Source organism: Delphinus delphis, chromosome 8 (genome assembly GCF_949987515.2).
Source record: "Delphinus delphis chromosome 8, mDelDel1.2, whole genome shotgun sequence".
NCBI classification, from domain to species: Eukaryota; Metazoa; Chordata; class Mammalia; order Artiodactyla; family Delphinidae; genus Delphinus; species Delphinus delphis.
In genome coordinates, this window is record NC_082690.1 from 62,141,766 (window position 1) to 62,163,785 (window position 22,020).

The following is a 22,020-nucleotide window of genomic DNA, read 5'->3' on the forward strand; positions in this document are numbered from 1 at the left end:
CAGGCTTCATGTCCCCTCACCCTCTAAAGGCATAAGAAGTACCTCAAAACCTTGGCATCGTGTCCTCGCCAGACAGAAAACACCCTGACCACTTCCCCATCCATGTACAACTTTCTTGGGGCCCCAGCCCTACAGAAAAAGCGTGGGAAAGAAGAATGAGCACAGAATAGAGATTTCCCTTTTATACATATTGCAACAAGTTCTCCAGAAAACATTCATCGGAAATAAATTAAAAAGTCCTCTTGCCACTGCCTCCAAACATAAAAAGGAGCCTACACCCTGGCCCCAGCACAGGCCACTCAAGGCCCTGATTGTCCATGGAAGAAAGTTAAGGATTGAGGGGCCCAAAGCCTGAGATGGGAGGGCCAGATCCCTCCTCTGAAGTATCCAACAAGAAAGGCGAGGTGACAGCGTGGGCCTGGGAGATGGCAGCCAGCTCCTTGAGAAACTCAGGGAAAATGACTGCACAGTAGACAGCATTCTTGACTCGCAGAGCCTCACCTTGGCGGTCAGGGGCCCCACCCCGGGGGGGTAGGACCGGTGTTGATGCCCCAGGGGAGCCCCCACCTAGGCCAAGTCCTGTGCCGTCTCTCCCAGGCTGAAGAACCATCTGTGCCGCCTGCCGAGCCCTGGTTGGACTGTGTGCATGCCGCAGGAGCAACTCCCCCAAGGATGGCCTCCGGCTCTTCACTGGGAACAAACAGGAGTGTCATGAAGCTGCTGGCGTCAGGCAAAGTTCCCTGGCCTGGGAGAGGAGATTCCCCTCCCCACGCACCCCCACTCCCCCAGGGGCATGGACCTCTCCACTAGAACTCTTAACACCAAAGTGCTGCCTGCCCAGCCTCCTTCCCTCTACCCAACCTCCCCAACAGCCAACCATCATGCTCAGTCTTTAGGCAGTCAACCCTTCAGATACTTCATTCCCAGACAAGACCCCTCCCTTCTCCAGGCCCCTTCACCTTGAGGGGTTCTCTTACTGCGCCTCCCTTTCCAATCACTCTTCTACCATCACCAAGCTCTTTCTCCTCAGTCTGTAACATGCGCTTATTCTTGCTGCCCAGCACCCTCCTATACTAGATGGGTCAATCCTCTAGACATTTCCTCCTTCCCCTGCCTACCTGTAACACCTCACCCACACCCCTGCTCCTTCAATACCCACAGGTGCTACATATGCAGTCATAGTTCAGTGACTTTATCAGATCTGTCACACACCACTGTCCCTCCAAGTTCTGCTCTCCTGTGCCACCACTTGGCCTTCCACCAATCCCTCTCCGACATCCACCAAAGCCACCCTCCCACTGGTTGTGGCCAGACAACTTCATGTCAGCTTAGACTCAAATGAACCATTTAAAATACTGCCTTCTCTTCTCTAATTTCCTTCCTCCTAGATTGCTGGCTCTGGATCTGTTCTTGGCCCTGTCCAGGACCTAGGGCCTAGACTCTAGGGATCTAGTCTCTAGATCATGATACCATTCCCATTCTCGACCTCTAATAATGGCTACAGAGATATGCTAAACAGATATATTAGATTTGGCATTCAGAGCCCTTTACAACCAGGTTCACACACTTCCTCGCACCTCTTCTAGAAACTCTCTACACACTTCCTCCCACCTCTTCTAGAAACTCTCCCTGCTTTGGCATCCACACCTATGTGCTCCTCCTGGAACCCTCCAGGCTCCTTTCATGCCTCTGTAGCCCTTTCTGCCTTAATTTTGCTTTCCTCAATGTTTTCATCCTTGGCCTAATTTCCCCATCCCTACCTCTCCTCTAATTTGCTCTCCACTAACTTCCCATTTTACTGCTCTATCACATTGCATTTTAATAACTTGTTCTCATGTCTTCTACCTCATACATTAATCTGTGAGTTTAAGGGCTTGGACTCTGTCTTATTTACCTCTATATCCCTGGGCCCTCCACAGTGAACATAGTACCAGGACTGTGGAAGCAAGAAATGATTCCTGGTACTGGACCATGAGGAAATCATGCTAAGGAACTTCAGCTGGGCCTTCACAGCTATCTAATAACCCTTCTGGTACTCTCTTCCCAACCTATACACTTTCCTCCTTAAGCCCCCATCTCACCTCTGCTCTCTTGCTCAGCATATTATTTTGCCTCCTACTTCAATTAGCAAATAAAGGATGACTTCAACTCCCTAAAATTTCCCTCCACACCTCAAAACTCCACTTGTACATAACATTTCCTCCTTTGATCTCTCCTCATTTGCCTCAAAGGGGGAAAAAAACTTTCCTGTGCTCTGGATCCCACTTACTTCCACCACCATTGGGACCTTGCTCCCTCAGTTATGACAATCCTCTAGTCACTATCTAGACTATCAGCTTTTTGAAAGCAAAGATCACATCTTGTACCTCCCTGAGTCCCCTGTATCACAGACAACACCTAGCACATACGGCAAGCACTCAGATACTTGTTGATGAAAGATCTAAATTTAGAATATCAAGGTCATATTTAACTCTTCCTTCTTCCTTATACCCCACAACCACTCACCAAACTCTGCTAGTACTTCCTTCCCATTTCCATCAAGTTCTTCCTTTCTATTTCCACTATTCTAATTCAAGCCTCACAGGTCACATCCGCATTATGGCATAAGCCTCCCAATTGCTCTTCTGACTTCATTTTCTCCTAGCTCCAGTGCAACTAGCACATGAACTAACACACTTATCTCTCCATTCCCAGATCTAAGAACCTCCAATGGTTTCTCACTGCCTAAAAGTTTACAACCTCTGCCTAGCCCAACTTCTACGCTGAGAACCTTCTGCTCTGACCAAATCTTTCCAACCTTACTACCAACTGTTCCACCAACTTCCAAATCCCCTGCTCCAACTAAACAATTCATGCTGTCCCCTGAACAAAAGAATAAAGCCATCCCACTCCTTTGCCTACTCAAGTCCTACCCATCTCTCAAGGCCCATGTCAAATGCCATGTCCTTTACCAAGCTTTAACAATATCTCAACCTAGAGACTCTTCTGTCCCCTTGCCCGTCCCCAACTTCTAGAGTAGTTTTTGCTGGTACTGTTGGTTTGGCTCTCAGTGGACAGAACTATGTTTTTCCTCTGCCCAGAAACCTGAGGACAAAATCAAGACTCTACTCTCTGCAACTCCCTAGTTCCCGGTGCAAGGCTTCAACCTTAATAAGAAACTCAGTTAACCTGAGCTAATTAGTTGCCTAGGGAGGACAGGGAGGTGGTGGCAGGGTACGCCTCACCTAGGGAATCAGACCGGCGGGGGGCAGATCCTGCCGCAGGGCCCTCCGTCCAGTCCAACTTGCCACGGGCAATGAGGTACTTCTTGGCTTTGGATAGCAGTGCTGGGAAGTCCTCCTGGGAGGCTGCAAAGCTCTCAATCTTATTCTTCACAGAGCCCAGCACCTATGAAGCACAACTTCATGACATTTCTGGGTGGCTCTAGACTGACACAGTCCTTTCTAGCCCCGCTGGGCCTATTCCCAGCCCCCCCAGGGCCACTCCAGCTGTGGGCCTGGCCCACCATGGAGCCTGGACGCACCCATGCATGCATGCATCGCACACCTGCAGCAGGGACTTGACACTGGGCTGGAAGACCATGTTGGTGTTGAGCAGGAAAGAGCGGAGCAGGGGCTGGGGGTGACAGGCCAGCTGGGCCACCAGCCCCGTCAGCAGGAAGTTGACATAGACGGAGTTCTGCAGCATGTTCTCGAGTTTGGCAAAGAGCACAGCCATGAAGGGGCCTGGGGTGGGGTGGGTGGGCACAAGGATACAAGGCCTAAACACAATGCACATCACACGCATTCCTCCCCAAAATGAAACCCCCCACCACCACTAGATGAAAATTATTTGTGTCAGAAAATGATTTGCATGTTTAAATATCCTGTGACCACCTATTCTGGAGGAGATAAAATGGCAGACACCACATGGACCCTCAAGAGGTCCAGATGCCAGCTTTATACACATTCTAGCTGAAGGACCAGACCACAGGCTCTGGAATCAGACAGACTTGGTTCAAATTTTAGCTTTACCGTTTACTAGTTAAGTTACTGGATGAATCAAAACTCTCCAAGCATAGTTTCCTACTTGGTAATATAAGAAAATACACCCACCTCATAAGGTTATTAAGAGGATCAAAGAGATACTGATACACAGCATTTAGGCCAAAGTCTAGCAAATTATAAGTATTCAATAATAACCATAAGCTATGTAATATTTCTCAGTTTTTTAAAAAGCTTCACCCAAGAGGACAACTGAAGAAAGAACAAGTGAGAAAGTGATTAGACCAAAAGAAGAAATCAGGTTACATACAAGACAGGGGATAACACTAGACCTGAGTCAGAAATAAAGCAAGAAGAAAGCATAGTGAAGGCAAAGACGGTGACTAGATTGGTCAACTTAAAGTTAGGGGAGGAATCTTTGGAGAACCAAAAAAGAAATCAGGTCTGTTCAGGAGCGGGGAACCAAGGTGATGAAATAGAATCTGTAGGGAAAAAAGAGCTTAGTTCAGGGCCAGAGAAAACTGATTCAGGACAGACTCTTTGGTGGAAAAGAGGATGGCAGAAGGGATTAGAATGATCTTCCGGGAGAACTGGCCTCAACTGAGCCAGATCACCAACACTAGGACTGTAGAACCATCACAGTCTGTCTGGTCAGGGATTTGTCAGGGAGAGGGAGTGTGCCTAGGAACTGCACTAAGACTTGAGGCAGGAGAACAATGAAGGGCAAGAGACACTGAATCCTGAGAAAGATCCTAGAACATTCTTACTCCACATGCACATGACTAGCCTTAGCTCTAAAACAACTCTAGCTTAGCAGGGTCCTAAGATATCCCATAACTTTGTCCTTCTCATCTCCGGGGACTTTTCTGCAAGAGAAAAAGCTCAGATGAGTTTAGAAGAAGAAAAAGGACAGAACTTCAAATAACGCTTCAAGAAAGTGGTAAAACCTGCACACCACCTTCTAGTGGTCTAGAGAAGGAAAGAGCAGAGCAAAGCCTAAATAAATGAAAAGACATATTTTCTGTAGTCTGCAAGAGAGTTGTCATTACTCCAGAGCAAAAGGCCTGATGCTGTGCAAGGCCCAGCTAGGGCATGTACTGATCAATGCATGATAACTTGACTGCAAACAACAGGAAGATATGCAGGTACCTTGGTCAACTTGTATCCGCCATGCACCCAAGAGATGATAATCCTAAACTACCACATGCTGAGTTCTCACAATGTACCAGCATCATAGTAAGTGATTTACACACAACAAAGACATAGATGGAATGCTAACTCAAGGTATGTCTAGTCCAAAGCACTATACAGCTTCCCAGAAGTGCCTCCCCACCAATCCCCAGCGTGGGGTGTAGAGTAGGGACAAGAGCCAGATGAGGGTTGGGCTGGGTAAAGCTGGCTCTCAAACAAAAACAAAGAGGAGTTAGCCCAGGCACTCAGGCCAGATCTAGCTCCAAGGTCTTTTGGAGAGACCAAAAGAACTTAGCCAGGGGGCTCAGGGCCATGCTTTGTCATTTGCCCTGATAGAGGTATTTCACTGATCTAATTTACCCAGAGAGAGGTATTTCACTCTATCTGCTTCAGTTCTTACCACTAACCATAAACCCTTAGAAAGTCTTACTGAGCAGTCAGGGCAACCAACAAGGTGCAAGGATAGGGAACAGGAGAAACTTGAAGCTGAGCCCTTCTCTAAAGAGGCTGGGAGAAAGGAGGCCAGGGCTGAAGAAGAGAAGTATACCAGAGAGCTGACCCTGGGCGACAGGAGAGCTGACAAGAGACCCAACACCCAGACAGATATATTGGTGGGAACAACATGGAACAGCATGATTTATAGGTGCCTCACATACAGGACAGCACATATGTCTTCCACATGGTTCAGATGTATTGCTGTGATTCACCAGGAAACACCAAACACAGAATATCCTAATCACACATCCCAGAAAATGGCCAGACTGAGGAAGAGGAGGAACATGCATAAAGGACAGACACACAAGACTCAGACATAAGTCAATACTCAAACCAGCACAAGCATGGAAGACTACAGACAGACACTGAGACACAAGTATGACATGATATGTATCTGGAGGGGACCCAGGCAAAATGGATGAGGAGCTAGGCAAGTACACAGGAATGACATGGGCAAGAAGTCTCAGAAACCAGCACAAACATGTGGAGAACATGCAAAGAGTACACAAAGGAGAAGACCTAGGCTAAGTAGCTTACCAGTGAAGGGCTGGCTTGGCAGCTGGCTGAGAGTCCGCAAAGGGCTGCTGAGGAAGGGGCCAGGGGGCTCAGGGGCACAGGTGAAGCTTTCGTAGGCCTCCTCCTCCTCAAGAGGTAGTGAAGGCTCTAGAGGGGGCTCTGAGCCAGCGCCCCCATTGCTCAACGCCACCTCCAGCTCCCGGAGCTCCTGCCCAAAGCTCTCTAGTCCTGCCACGCCCTCGGAGGTGCCCTCTAGTAGTTCCCCAGCTCCCTCCTGTGGCACCCGACGAACCTTCTTGGCCCCCTCAGGCCATGGTCCTGGCACCCCATTGAGCTGGGGAGGGCGCAGGTGGCCAGGGCCCTCCCTCACACCCAGAGCCAGCGCCCCCCGCCCCAGCTCCTCCACCTCCCCTTCCCCTGCATGGCCCCTGCCCTCCTCAGGCAGTAGGCTGCGTTTCTTAGTCCGGGAGCCAACAGGACTGGGCTCAGGAGGGGGCCGCTCGCCATCATAGGGGGCAGACCAGGTACGGCAGGCTTGGACACAGCGGTCCACACCAAGGCGCGCCTCACGCAGATACTCCAGGTAATTGTCTTCCAGCTCACCGGGCTCCTCCACAGGGCTGGGCCGTCGGCCAGGGCTGGAGGCTGGGGATGCAGCAAGCCCCGGTGAGCGAGGAGCTGGGGCTGGGGACTCGGAGCCACCCAGGCTCTGCTGTCGCAGAAAGAGGGCCAGACGAGATGGCGTGGAGGCCCGGGGTACCGTCACCACAGAAGAGGAGTCAACGCTTGGGCTTCCAGGGCCTGCAGAGGGGAAAACACATAAGAGAGATCAAAGAGCCAGAGGTGCAGGAGGAAGGATGAGACACTTTGGGTAACTAAGAGAGAAGGCAATGAAGCAGAAGAAACATGGCACTGATTCAGACAGCTGACTCTCCACCCCTCAAATTAAGCTTTTCCTCATCCACCACCCCCTCCTCATTACCACCAACACCACAAAAACAACGGAAATAGAAGAGTACAACTGGAGTGAAGAAAAGGAACAGCTTTGCTCAGAAGCTAAATTTCTTTGGTGGAGTTAAGGATCCACCCTACAACACCCCTCATCAACCTCCCCAAAGATGGAATGCCACTCACGGCCACCTCCCTCCTCCCACCTTCTTGCTAGCTCCCCCAGAACCCGGGCCATACCCGTCATGTCCTCCCTTCTCCCTGCCTCTCTGCTAGGCCCACCTCGTGCCCACGAGGCATGCTCTGGACGAGGTGGGCTGGAGGCACGGTGCCGACAACAGCGTGGAATTAAGGAGAGAAACTTGTCTGCTGCTCGTCCATATAGGTCCACATCGCGCACAGCTGGCTTCTGGCTCAGCATCACATGGTTACACGGGACAAGATACCTGGGAAAGACAGCAGAAAAGGGACACAGGATAGATCAGGAAGGAAGGACAGGGCTTGGGAGAACATCAGTGGAACTATATGGCTAAGCCAGGCTTTGAGAGAACACACACACAAGCAACCCCAATGCAACCCATCACCCCAGCAATGCACAAGGCCCTGAGGGCCCGGAGGGTTCAGGATCAGCCATCCCTCAGCCCTGCCCCCACAGGTACCTGAGAACCAGCTGCAGCAGGACATCCTCACAGCTGAGGTTCAGTAGGGTCCTGAAGAGACTCAGAGAGACCATGCAGAGCTGGGGGGGGGGGGGGGCGGGGAGTCACCATAAGAGCTCTCTACCCTCCAAGATGTTTACCAAATGGAAACCTCCCCAACCCCAGGCCCAACCAACCTCTCCTGGAGCAATGATGGCACAGGGCCTGGCACAAAACAATTATTCAAATATTAAATAAATGAGCACATGATCTTTGTGGTCAAGACTTCATTATTCACAGATAGGAACGAACCACATGTCAGATTTAATGTATTTCTATAGACCATACACATATCAGCAAACTCTCTGGCTATATACACCTGGCAGCAGAGATACCAGCAATGCTTAAATGGAATGAATACCCATGAAGAGACCCCAGGAAATACTGGGACTGAGTGAATGACTAACAGGAGACAAGAGCAACGTGTTAACTAAGGGAATGCCTGTCAACAGACTATAGCAGCATAGTAACTGAACGCCTACCAACAAAAAACCAGAGGGAACCTGGAAGAATCCCAGCTGGGAAGTGGGTGGGGCTGTGAACAAGGAGTCTGAGTCACCTCTCCAACACCAGTGTCTCTCTCAGAAGGTAGGATAAAGAAAAGTTCAAGGGCAGCTGACAGGAAAAGAAAAAAATAGGTGGGTCCAGAACAAGGGAAACTTTTGTTTTAGAAAAGTAAAAAGGGTGGTTCACCTCTGGCTAGATGAAGAGAAGAGACACATGTAAGCACTCCCTCACTCCTATGAATCCCCGAAGCACTTTCTCTATAATTCCCTTACGGCAAGTATACCTTGAGCACCCTGAAGACAACTATTGGGTCTTAGTCCAGGGCACTACCTGCACAGTCTAGGTGCTCATCATTAACTAAATGACTGTGGGGGAATTACAAGTCAATCATGGGACTTCCCTGGTGGCACAGTGGTTAAGAATCTGCCTGCCTGTGCAGGGGACACGGGTTCGATCCCTGGTCCAGGAAGATCCCACATGCCGCGGAGCAACTAAGCCCATGCGCCACAACTACTGAGCCTGCGCTCTAGAGCCCGCAAGCCATAACTACTGAGCCCATGTGCCACAACTACTGAAACCTGCGTGCCTAGAACCCATGCTCCACAACAAAAGAAGCCACCACAATGAGAAGCCCGTGCACCGCAACGAAGGGTAGCCCTCGCTCACCCCTAGAGAAAGCCCACGCACAGCAATGAAGACCCAACACAGCCATAAATAAATAAATGAATACACACATACATTCAAGGAAAAAACAAAACAAAACCAAACAAAAGCCAATCATGGTGGGAAAGAGATAAGATAGCAGTTCCCATTTTAGACAGCATGGATGTTTATCCTAAATGACCATTTTAACTAGCAATGAAAACATTCAGACTCACTGAAAGATTGTGTGGTAGGTAGAAAAAATGGCCCCTCAAAGATGTCCTGGTCCTAATCTCCAGAACCTGTAAGTTACCTTACATGGCAGAAGGGACTTTGCAGGTATGATTAAGGTTATTAAAAAATTTAAGATGGGAAGAGTAGCCTGGATTATCCAGATAGGCCCACTCAAATCACACGAGTCTTTAAAAGCCAAGAACCTTTCCTAGCTGGGTCAAAAAGGAGAGAGATCTGAAGCATGAAAGGGACTCGATCCACCACTGATGGCTTTGAAGATGGAACAAGGGATCACAAGCCAAGGATTTAGTTGGTCTCTAGAAGATGGGAATGGTCCTCAGCTGACAGCCAGCAAGAAAACAGGAGTCTCAGTGCTATATCTACAATTAAGTAAATTCGACCAATGATCCCAGTGAGCAAGGAAGCGGATTTTCTCCTAAGGCCTCCAGAAAGGATGCAGCCCCACTGATGCTTTGATTTTAGTGGGGTGAGGTCCGTGTCAGATACATGACCTACAGAACTGTAAGATAATAAATCTGTGTTGCTTTAAGCCACTATGTTTGTGGTAATTTGTTATGACAGCAATAGGAAACTAATACAGATATGCAGGCTAGCTAGCCAGCATGATTCACCTTAAGCCACAAAAGTTGGACTATAGCAGTTACAAAGTCAGGCCAACAGAATCAAGCTTAAAAGGGCTAAACAGGGGAAAGGAAAGCACCTGCATGTTTAACATGGGCATCCTAAAATCAGAAGAGATTTGGTTCCTCCAAGAACTGAGAGTCAAGAATAAATAACCCAAAACCATGAAAGGCTCCTGAGACCAGGGGACCAAATGCAAGACTAACAGAAATATATGCTGAAGACTAAAGACACTGAGGGAGAATCAAAGAATTTAGGATAAGATTAAGACAAAAGCAAGACGGACAGAGCCCAATACAGGAAGAAAAATCAAATCCTAGGAAGGAAATCAACATTCCCAAAACATGCACAGGACATTCCATGAGGCCAAACAGATTTAAGACCTTGGTCGAGCTTCAGCATAATGAGAAATAAAACTTTTTCAATGCCTTTGTAAAATTAAAGCTTTGACATCTCTTCCCTATCAGTTTATGACAATAATTCTTAACCCAAGGCATGTATCATAATTACATTTTGGAGTATTATAAAAGTACACATGCCTTGGGCCTACTCCCAAAGATTATAACTCAAGAAATCTAAGGCAGAGCCTAGAATCTGTTGTTATGGTTACTGTCATTTTCAAATTCTAAAGTGTACACTTGGTTCAGAAACACTGGTCAAATCAGAGTCAGGCTAGAATATCTCATATACACCCTAACGTAGCTTCAGAAACCTCAACTATACAAAACATAGCTATCCAGGAACCTTACTTACCTGGAACCCTACTACCAGGTACCTCGGTTATCTAGAACAGTTTTCTAGAACCTTTAGTGATCTAAGAACTTCTATTTTAAACACAAGGACCCAGAGAACGTCAATTATTTATAATAAAAGAAGGAAACAAAAATGGTTGATGGAGCCAAAATAAATGCCATAAAGTCCACGGCTAAACTAATGCTTTACTCCCCCAGAAAGACTTCGGGTCTTTATGACTTAGAAACAATTTACTCCTATTTTATATACATTTCTATTGGTTAAAATCTAAACTTCTTACCATGGTCTACAAGACCACACATGATCTGAACTCACCCACCTCTCCTTCCCTTCTCCCCTTTGCTCACTATACCTCCAGTCACACTGGTCTTTCATTTCCTCAAATACATTTCATTTCCTGTTCCCCACGTATGTACTTTGCATGCATTGCTCCCTCTGCCTAGACTGTTCTTCCACTTGCTCTTCAATAGGCTAACTCCCTCATGACCTTTAGGTCTCAACTCAATGTCACCTCCTCAGAATAGTTTTTTTGACCACTCTACTGTTTTCTAAGCACCCTGTTGGGTTTTTTATAACAATGACCTCAATTTTCAATTATTTTGGTTATGTGTTTACTTGTCTACCTCCTCTATGAAGGAAGCTCCATGAAGTCAGCAACCACTGCTTACCATTATATCCTCAGTACCAGAGAACAGTATGACATATAGTGAACATTCAATCAAAACGTTCTTCAGGAAGAAGGAACATAAGTAGGTAGGCAGGCAAATGGGTGCCCCAAGTTCTATAACTCTACAGCAAATCCAGAGGGAAGAAAAGGTAAACGTACTAGTAGCAGCTGGATCACCTATCAAAGCAGACACAAAGCCTGAAGAAGTGATCTCAAGTCACCCAGAGCAAGTCACAAAGCACTACACAGCTGAAGAGAACCTCAGGTCAACGCTACATAACAAGTGTCACACAATGGCAACACCTATAGCCGTGACGAGCAGCCGAAGTCATCCAGAAAAGGTAACTGTGTCCTAGATTTGTATATTACAAAAGCAGGAGGCCACATTAAAATTGTACCCAAAACAGTTAAAAGTTTAATACTAGAAAGAAAATGCCACCTAACTTTGAAGTGATTGCTGGAGACAAAGGCCAAAGAAGGGCAGGAACACCCTCCCAGAACAAAGGTCGGAGAGAGAAGATGGCTCACCCAGGTAAGCCAGGACAGAGGTAGGGGCCATACCCGGGAGTTGCTGCCAATACGGGCAACAAGGGTGTCAAGGATGGTGTGGGTGTCATGCCGGTGTAATAGCAGGAATCGCAGGAAGGTACGGAGCAAGGCAGGCTCTGAAATACTCCGTAGGAAAAGTTCCAGATAAGCGGTACTGGCAATCATCTCCTCCACAGAGGTCTGGACAAAGAAAGGGAAAGTTTGGAAATTTAGGGCTTCCCCACACATATGCTAAGCCATTTTCCCTAAGTTCTAAGGAGGTACCAGGAGCAGACAGGGAAAAAGGGAGGAGTACCCAGCCCACTGCCACCCACATTGGTCCTGGCATTGAGGTTACCACCCCTCAACCTAATCCCTTAATCTGCCTTGCCACCCATGACTCTCACCTTGTGCAGGGCAGGGCCCATGACAGGCACCAGGAACCCATTATGGATATAATCTACCAGCTGCTTTTGCACTAGAGGGTGAGCCACCTGTAAGGGTGCAAGACAGAGGACGGAGGATTTTGAAGGGGGCCATTGTCAGGAAGGGAGCAGAATGGTAGAATACAAATAGGCACCCTACCCCCAAGCTGAAAGAAAACCAGAACTCCAGGGAATGCACCCCCTCCCACCCCATCTCCCCAGAATGACCAAAGGCCAGACCTCCTGGGAACCCCAGTCCCACCTGAATGACTGCGTTGCAGAACTCTAGGGAACTCATGAAGAGAGCAAGGGCTGGCACCCCCAGCCAGTCCTCCCGTCGCAGGCAGTGCCAATCATCTCCTGGAACTTCAATCTTTCGGGGCAGTGAAGAGTACAGGGCACTCAGCCCTGTGGCCAGCACCTGGGGGCCATCCCCAAGGACAGGTTACCAAAGACTCAGACGATATAAAAAAGGGGAACAGGGAACTATTAACCCAGAGTTTTTATGCGAGTAGGGGTAAGAGTTATTACCAGAGCAGATATTTAGTCACCCAAGGTGCCAACACATCACCTGGGAACACTGGCCCATGAAGAGCCTTCATACTTGCCTTATCCACCTAAGCCCATGTTTCATCCCCACCCCAACTCCAGGTGCTGCTTTCAAACCCGGGGTGGGGGGGGGGGGCTACTGCCTGAAGGAGAGGGCCCTGGTACATAGTCCCTCCACAACTCCTGGACAGGAAGGTGCTCTCCCGTGCCTACACCATACCCTACCCCCCATCCCAGGAGGTGCTGACCGGGCAGAAGTAAGAGTGATCTGCGATGTAGCGGCCCACAGTGGGACTTCCAGCTGATAGAGCCATGAGCAGGAGTAGGGCATCACGGGCCTGCTGGCCCAGGGTGCCCTCTCGATGGACAAAAGGTACAAGGCGAGAAAAGAGGAGAAGACGGGGAGCAGCTCCGGGCTCAGGAGGTGGCTGCAGGAAGAACTCGAGCAATGAAGGCTCCCGGGCCAGACACACGCACAGCTGGCTGAGAAGTAGCACCAGGCCTTCATCCAGTGCTGGGCTACTGGGCACAGGGCGGCCACAGGCATCCAGCAAGATCAGCAGAGCCTCACGAACGGGACTATGCCGCAACAGTGGCTGGCGAGCTTCGCTCACTAGCATCTCAAATAGTTTCAGTTGCTCAGCCCGCCGTTCCTCAACCCCATCCCCAAGCTCATCCCACTGAAGCTGCCACGTCAACACACGGGTTAGCAGGTCCTCGCGCAGAGCAAACTCCAGCAGGGGCCCAGGAGCCGTGGGAGCCGAGGGCACCGCACGATCCTCCGCCAGCAGTGTCAGCATCTGGTAAGTGTGGTTGCACACAGCACTGAGATCGTCGGCTCCCCCAGGAGCTGCCCTAGGGCCTTGCCGCTCCAGAATTCGCACCACCTGGGGAATCAGGACAGATAAGAGAAAAAAATTTAAGATGATCAGGTGACTAGATGGCAAGGTGAGAGAACAAAGAATGTTAGGACTTGGGCAGCCAGCAGACTGGGACCTTTAGCATATCGTCTCCTACCTGGGACCAGTGATTCTTGAAGACCATGAGGCAGGTCTCAGGGTCAGCCATGACAGGAGCCTGCAGACTGGCCCCTTGTGGTACACGATGCCCAGGGCCCCGGGAGGCCAGTCTGCTCAGCCAGTTCATCCTCTCCATGAGGTAGGCCGGGCAGGGCCAGTGGCCAGAGGGCCACACTCTGAGAATTTGCCAGCCGGAGGCTTTCTCTACTTGTGTCTCTAGTCTGCTTCATCCGGTCTGTAGGAGCCAGTAACTGTCCATGGAGCCAGAAGATATACCAGGCTGGAGTAGTGAGCTCAGAGGTCACTGCCCGATCCAGATCTACAAATCTAATTCAAAGAGAAAGGATGGAAGAGGTTAATAGAAGTTTGCCTCTCTCTACCGCCCAGCAGGAAGAACTCAGAACCACCACTCCACTGAGAACTCCACACACACAGTCAGCACCTTAAATTCAACATGTCTAAAACAGAACTCATTCCAACACTAAACCTGTGTTACTCCCCCAGCCTTCTCCACCTTAATAAATGATACCAATATTTACCTACTTGTTCAGGCCAAAAACCTAGGCATCATCCTTCTTTCTTCTTGTCCTTACTTCTAATATCCAGTTCATCAGCCTATCATCTATACCCTCCAAACGTGTCTCACTATTGCAGTAGCTTCCAATCTCGTCTTCATACTTCCAGTCTTGCCACTCTAAGAATCTATTCCCCACACGGCAACCAGAGTTTTAAAACATAAATTATACTACATCTCTCCTCTGCTGAATACCCTCCAATGACTCCCTATCACACTGGTAATAATCCAAATTCTCTACCTTGGTCTCTAGGGCATTACATAATCTAACCTGTATAACCGCCTACCAAACCCCTCCTCACTCATACTTTACTCATACAAGGCTTCTTGAATACTTGCTCTTCCCTCTGTCTGGAGTGTACTTTTCCTGATCTTCACATTGCTCACATCGCTCAGTTCTTTCCAAATGCCATCTCCTCAGAGAGGACTTACTTAACAATTCTATCTAAATAGCACATCTTCCCACCTTCACTCTCTAGCTTCCTAAACCTTTCTTCTTAGCAGTTTTTTTACTTTCTAAAAATATTTATTTGCTTATTTATTTGTCTATCTTCCCCACTACAATGAAGCTCATTGAGGGCAAGGTTTCTCTGTTGTATCCCCAGTACCTAGAGCAGTGCCTAGGGACTCAATAAATATTTGCTGAATGTATGGATGCTTAAGTGAATGAGTGAATGAACAAACAAAGATCAGGAAATCCAGTCTTGATCTGACTCCGGCCCTCTGGGACTGTTGAGGAAGAAATTTTTTTCTAACTATTACAGGTCCCTCCCTAGAAGCCCACCCAGGAGGAAATACACTAATAGACCTTTAACTGGCTGAATAATCTTAAGAGGTAAAAATTCAGAGCCAACCAAAAGAGCAGAAGAATTTTCATTCTAGCAAAGAACACAAGGATACACTCCCAATAAACACACATATACCCACTCCTGTCAGATGCATCCAACACTCACTCCTGGGGACATGACGTCACACCCTCACTAGAGAATGGGGAAAAGTACCAAAACAGCTGTTGGCCTCGGCCATGGCTCACAGTTCCTTCTCATCACATCTACCACCCCCTCAACAATACTGTCTGTCAACAATATCTCACAAGTATAAAAACTTCAGAGGAAAAAAACCAAAAAAACTTCAGAGGAAAGGTGTGGTTCAGTTGTCCTTCCTCTTTACACTCAATAAGGCTAAAGGAACCCAGAGACCTGGCAACAGGCCCACATTTGGCCTCCAGTTATATTAACCACCACCCCTTCTACCCAGATACACTCCCTCTCACCATTATCAGCGCACACTAAAGGAAGATAGCAACTATGCTTAAGAAAACCTTCTGGAGAACAAAAGACAGTCTTTTTTTTTTTTTTCAAAAGACAGTCTTATAAAGGGTGGGAGCAGTCCTAAACAGCAGACAGGGCTCACTCGTTGATTAAGTCAGTGTACATCATACTGATAAGTGCTGGGACACTGTGCTAATAATAGGTAAGCACTGGAAATACAAAAATGGATAGAAACAGTTGGTGGAGCATAAACAAAAACTCCAATAGATATTATAAACAGAGGTACTTACAAAAATGTCATGGGGGTGCTAAGGAAAGCAACTAAATCTTCCTGGGAAACTATAAGAGGATTCCAGAAAAGAGGTGATATCTGATTTAAATCTTTAACAACGAGATACTGGCCACAAAGAAAGCAGACGGAAAGGCCTTCTTCATATTAAAAACAGTATGTTCAAAAATATGGCACTGTGAAAGAACATAGCAAATTTGAAGAACAGTTGCAAGTTTGGTGTGACTTAATCTCAGACTATTTAGAGAAGAGAGATACAATATTAAGTTGAAGGGTAAACATGGGTGAAGGTTATAAATATCACTGAATATCATGCTAAGGACTTTGGGTTTATCTATCAACACCCTGGAATAAAGGAGGTTTTTAAACAAGGAAATGACAAGATCAAATTTGCCTTTAAAAATATGTCAGATAGCAACATATGGTGGAGCAAAGAGAGACCTAACCTCACACTCATACCCCAGGGGAGCTGAAGAAGGGCCAAGCAACCAGTCTCAGCAAAGTAAGGCCTAAACAGGTCCAAAACTAAACTGCTTCCAGCTTCTAGAACTCAATTCCAAAGACTAACAAACAGCTTCTACCTTGGGATGTCCCTGGGGCGCCCACCTCTGCTCCACTCCTTGACTAACATAGAGCAATGCTCACAGACCCAAGGGGAACTGGCCTCCAGGACTTTCCCTCCCCACCCCACCCCCATTTCTTTTCAAAGACCTCAAAGAGAAAAGCCCCACTGAAATCACGGTCTCAGAACCCAAAAGCTAACACTTAACCTGGACCCTCTTCACGTACTTCAGAAATCTAAAAGAAAGCCACAGCTTGGTGTTCCTGTCACCCACCTAAGACTCCCTCACTCCCTGTTAACCCTGAAAAGTTCAGAACAAGACAGAAGAGAATGGGATCACCACCCTATTACTGTGCCCTTTCCTCCCACAGCAAAGTCTAGAGAAAAGTAGATCCCTCTTCCCAAATTTACCTACAGGCTCAGCCACAAGGAAAAGAGAAGGAGATGATCTTTCAGACCCCCCAGAATGGCCAAGGTCAAGCACTCACCGGAGGGCCCGAAATACAGCCTTATAGGAACACTCAGCAAGGGTGTCCACCAACCTGGGAATAGCAGGCACGAGGCAGGAAATGGCTCAGTCTCACTTATGAACCTTTGCCCTGGGAGAGGCAAAGAGGGAGGAAGGTGGGGGCAGGGATACACCTGCAACATCTACAGCAGACAGAGAGAGACCAAAACAACCTTCTAAGAACAGGTCAGTGAAGTTCTGAGGCTTCTCTCCCCCTACAATGGCTCTTCCTCTTACTGACGTAAGAGGCAGGCAGCGATGGGTTCTTACCCTAGATTCTGAAAGTAGAAAGATCTGATTAAAACTTCATAGTAATACAAAAGGGAAAAACAAATAAACAAACCCCACCTCATAGGAGCCTACGATCTAGAGCTCAGCTCAGACATATCCTCTCTGCCTGTCTATCCCTCAGCCTATATGTATGAGACAAATGGGTTATCAGTGTATGGTGCTAACTCACTCCCTCCCCTCTCCCCAGTACCACCTCTGCTTCTTGCAGGGATCTCCCCACCTCACTCTGGCAGAGCCCTCATAACTCACAGAGTGAACTCTATTGCATAGTGACTCCCCTTTACAACAGTAAATCCCCACGTCACACACAGCTTTCTCCACCCTTTTGCAGAAGGGCGACAAAAAAGTCAAAGAGGAGGTGAAACTGAACTAGATCCTAATGGATGAGGAAAGTTCAATGGGCAGAGAAGAAAAGGCATTCCTAGCAGAGGAAGCAGCTATTACAAAGATTTCAAGACTCAAAAAAGTAACATGTTTGTCAGGGAACTGTGAACAATTTATTCAAGCTAGAACACAGAGTAGAGAGAGAGTGGCCCGAGATGAGGCTGGAGAGGTGAGTTGAGGCCAAATGATGCCATATTAAGGAATTTGGATGTTATCCTACAGAACACAAAGAGCCAAAAGTTTTTAGCAGAGGAGCTCCATGATCAAATTTGCATTTTTAGAAAGACCATTCCAGGGACGGATGAGAAAAGAGCAAGCCTGAAGGCAGGAGACTGTCTGGGGAAAAACATCCAGATGAGAGATGAGGAGGTAGTAAACTAAAGCCTTAACTGTGAAGATGTAGCTGTGGAGATGAAGAAAACAGATAATATAAAGGGAAATGTATTAAGATTTTCGTGACTGACTACATACAGGGGGTGAAGGAGCAGAAAGATGGAAGATGACACTGAAGTCCTTGCCTGGATTGCGATATGACACACGGTACAAAAGCAGACTTTCAAAGCAAAGACAATGAGTTCTGTTTTGGACACGTTAACTGCGATACCTGTGGAGATATACCATAGATCACTGAGTAAATATGACTGGAACATAGAGAGAGACTGAGACTAGATACAGACAAGTAATCACCTCATTATGATATACTTTCATATTTCACATTCTCTCTCTCAACTGAAATTATCTTTTCATGTGTCCATCTCTCCCAACCAGATTGAAAATTCCTTGAGACTTCACAGGACCACATCTTATCTATCTTGTTATCTCATAAAATGTGAGCATCACAAGGGCAGACTATATGCTAAAGTATTTGCTGAATGAATAAATGAATTACTATACGAATGAATGAATTTGTCCTCCCAGCACTTATAAGAGTGCCTGGCACATAGCAGATATGGAATAGATGGTTACACACAGCACTCCAAGCATGTTTCTATCTCTACATCATCATCCACATCTATGTTTCATCTCCTCAGATCTACCACTCAGCTATATATATCATAAAGCAAAATCCATTATACTTAACGCACTACTATTCAACAAAGAATTCAGTATAGCAAACAGGAAGCTTACGAAACCCAGTGCTTTCTCCAGATCAGCCAAGAATTTGGACAGTCCCTAAGAACCATCGGACATGTGACTTGACTCACCTATCACTATCACAATGTGATCCAGGTATTATGTACACCTGTTCCTATGTTTTTGCCACATTATTAAACAAAAACTTCAAACCCATGTCACCCTCAAAGTCTCTTTAACCTCTTTTGGAAACAGAACAATTACAAATCATAGAAAAGACTTTTTTGCCAGGATAACGTCCTCCATGTCATCACAACCCTTCCTGTATATCACATGCTTTTTACTCCACATCACCTTCACTCTCTGTTACAAACTTTTTTTCCCCAAGTCACTGTCACTCTCTTGAGACCAAATCTTGGGTCCAGCTTTGCCACTTTATCACTATGTGGTCTCTGGCTCTTCGATTTGATTCTCCATCTATAAAATAAGAATTCCTGCCCTTGCATACTTCACAAGGAATCTATGTAATTCCCGTAAAATCTGACATCGCTATGTAATGCATGAATGCAATTTAGATGTCAGACAGTAATTCTACTGTATAAATGCATGCTTCCTCAACATAATTCAGCAGGCACACTATCATCACCCTAAATTCCTGGATTTCATGAACCAGTAGAAATAGATTTAAAATTTTTTAAATAGGATTGTTACTTTTTATTTTGGCAAATAGATCCGTTTTTTAAAACCCATCATCCGCTGGCACCATTACTTTACCAGTGAGAGAGCACTTTAATACCAAAAGAATAGGAAAGATAATTTCAGAATAAATTTATCTTTATGGAAAACTCATGTTCCGTATGTTGCCTTTCTCTCCTTCCACCTTGAATAGATAAAAAACTTTATCATGGACTGGCACTGTCCTTGGCCCAGTGTTCAGGAATCATTGTTCTAAACTCTTTCATTATACATGTACGTTCTATAGGGGTCTGAACATCCGGGCAGATTGCCAAGGGTTCCACCAGCATGAAAACCTGTTCAGCCTCCAGAGAGAAGCAATGAAAACATACCATAGGACAGAACAGTTGGTTCTGAGGCTCAGACTCTAGAACAGAATGGGGACTTGGGCTGCCCCTAATTCCCAAAAAATGGTCTGGATAGGGAAGGTCTACCTCTTCCTGAGGTTGGGGGAGGTATCTGCTCTGTGGCAGACTGTCAATAGAGAGGAAATTTTAGTGGTGTGAAAGGAGCCATTATCTGAGGGCCAACCCAGCTTTCTAGAACATTCAGAATTTCCATGTGCATATGGGTTGGCAGGGAAAAGCGGACCTGTAAAATGCTAATAAAGTGAACCCAATAACATGTCGTGGAGCGAGGAATGAACTGCAAAAGGACAGGAGAAAACTTTTGGGGGTGGGAGAAATGTTCAGTATCTTGAAAGTGGTGATGGTTTCACAGATGTAAACGTATGTCAGAACTCATCAAACATGTACATTTTAAATATGAGTAGTTTATTGTACATAAGTTCGCTTTTTTTTTAATTTAACTGTAAGAAAATGAAAGCAAAGCCATCCTGTTTGGGAGTCGAAATACAGCGTGGTATGTAACAAACCATATGATTTCCATGAAAGTAGAATTAGCAGCTGTAAGTGGTTAGTCCAATACAGGTGGCAACGGTCAAAGCCCCACAGCTCAGCACAGGTAAGGAGCAGCAGTGGAGTAAGGTTGCCCAGAAGCAGGTGGAAAGACAACAAACATAGGCGGTCATAGCCAAAAAATCTCCATGAGAGGGACCATCTTCAAGTCTGCAGTCCCAAGGAGGAACTTGAGGGAACGAGGGATTCCAATGATGACTCTGTTGAAGAGTAAGCCTAAAAAATGATTTCCATGATCATCGTTACTACTGCCCACGACGCTTATCATTTTTTGATCGTCCAAAATATGTAGAGCCCATGCAGCAGAAGAGCCAAGAGCACAACACTTCCACCCAAGCTGTCCTACTCGGTCTAAAACTACTGCTCTCACTGGGCAGAACGCTCCACTCAGAACCGACCTCTCACCTTTATCCAAGTCTCACAACCCTCATTCCTTCCCCCATGCCCTACTCTCAACTCCCTCCCGATTCACCACCAGCCCGCATGCTCCCGCCTTCGCCCTGTCCATTCCCCCGCCCCGCACAGGCCTCAGCCCCTCACTCTGGTCCCAGGGTTGTCCCAGGAGCCCCAGCTCCTCAGTAAATCGTGTTCACAAGTCCCTTCCACTTGGCCCCTCAGAAGGCATCCCGGCCCCTCATACAACCCAGCTCCTTACTTGCCCACTCACCCCGAGGCTCTCGCCCTACTCCCCTACCTTACACACTCACACCTGGCCCCTCACCACATGCCAGCCCCTCACCCTGTCCCCTCACAACCAGGACAGTCACCAAACCCAGTGCCGTCATTCCCCAGCCCCTCTTCCCCTCTCACACGCCCTCCGGCCCTCACTTACTGTTCAGTCACAGAACTCCGACCCTGAGCAGGCCCGATCGCCACCGCGCTGCTAGGTGAGTTGAGGCCGCCATCGCTCCTCAGGCGCACCAGCCGCGCCCCGCCCCGCGCCACACGCAACCCGCGCCCCCGCGCACCACACGTAACCGCCCAGCGACGCACCGCTGGGCAGTGGCGTGCCAGCTCATTGGCTGGGCCCGGCCAAAGCCAGAGCGTTGATGCTTGTTTCCTGGCAACGGCAGAGCGCAGGGGCGGGGTCGCCGACGGCATTCCAAGCAAGGAGTACCGCCTCTTCCCCCAGGTTCCGCCCCCTCGCACTGAAAACCCCGCCCTTCTGAAGGACTCTGGCGTGTCATAGGGGAAGACCTCTGGGGAGGCGGAGGCCCGCGGGGCGGGGGCGGAGCCTGAGGAAGAAAGGTCGAACCGGAGGGCAGAAGGAGGGACCTAAAGAGCGACGTGACTTAAAGAGGCAGGGAAAGACCGGAGGGCGGGGCTTAGGACAGAGATCCGGCTGAAAGAGAGGCTAACGTGATAGGGGCGGGGTCACGGATCTTGGCTGTGCTGACCGTGGAAGAGGGGGCGTGGAAGGGGAGGAGATAACAAGAGGGTAGGCCTGAGGGGAGGAGTCGGTAGGTGGGCGGGGCCTGTGGAAAAGCAGAGCACTAGAGAGGGCTGACAGCGAGAGGTCTAGTTCCTTTTTTGCACCATCAGCACGAACGGCTTGGATAGTACCCGGGCGATGACCGCCCCTCGTTGGCTCGCCAACACCTGCTGCCTTGTGATCTCT

At 47.8% G+C, this 22,020-nt stretch overlaps 1 protein-coding gene across 3 annotated transcripts; it reads right to left on the reverse strand.

Moving 5' to 3' along the window:
- Positions 1–155: 155 nt before the first annotated feature.
- FHIP1B (FHF complex subunit HOOK interacting protein 1B) lies at positions 156–21,339 on the reverse strand. 3 transcript variants are annotated; one of them, XM_060018405.1, is made up of 12 exons: positions 21,235–21,339; positions 13,796–14,124; positions 13,027–13,665; positions 12,492–12,650; positions 12,212–12,298; positions 11,838–12,005; positions 7,793–7,872; positions 7,416–7,579; positions 6,207–6,986; positions 3,547–3,725; positions 3,225–3,387; positions 156–690 (listed from the first exon to the last, which is right to left on the reverse strand). In XM_060018405.1, the coding sequence occupies exons 2-12, from the start codon at positions 13,931–13,933 to the stop codon at positions 329–331; spliced, it is 2,919 nt and encodes a 972-aa protein (XP_059874388.1). In that variant the 5' UTR covers positions 13,934–14,124; positions 21,235–21,339; the 3' UTR covers positions 156–328. The 3 variants fall into 3 exon arrangements, with proteins under 3 accessions (XP_059874388.1, XP_059874387.1, XP_059874389.1); XM_060018404.1 differs by having other exon boundaries at positions 7,374–7,579; XM_060018406.1 differs by lacking the exon at positions 156–690 and having other exon boundaries at positions 3,240–3,387; positions 3,524–3,725; positions 7,374–7,579.
- Positions 21,340–22,020: the final 681 nt, after the last annotated feature.

Excerpts from the sequence above, each read along its gene's own strand:
- FHIP1B (XM_060018404.1), bottom strand. The coding sequence starts at position 13,933 with ATGGAGAGGATGAACTGGCTGAGCAGACTGGCCTCCCGGGGCCCTGGG. Across the intron at positions 7,873-11,837 it reads GTATTGGCAGCAACTCCCGG|CTCTGCATGGTCTCTCTGAG; the intron begins GTATGGCCCCTA and ends CCCCCCCCCCAG. Across the intron at positions 3,726-6,206 it reads GCCAAGCCAGCCCTTCACTG|GCCCCTTCATGGCTGTGCTC; the intron begins GTAAGCTACTTA and ends ACCCCACCCCAG.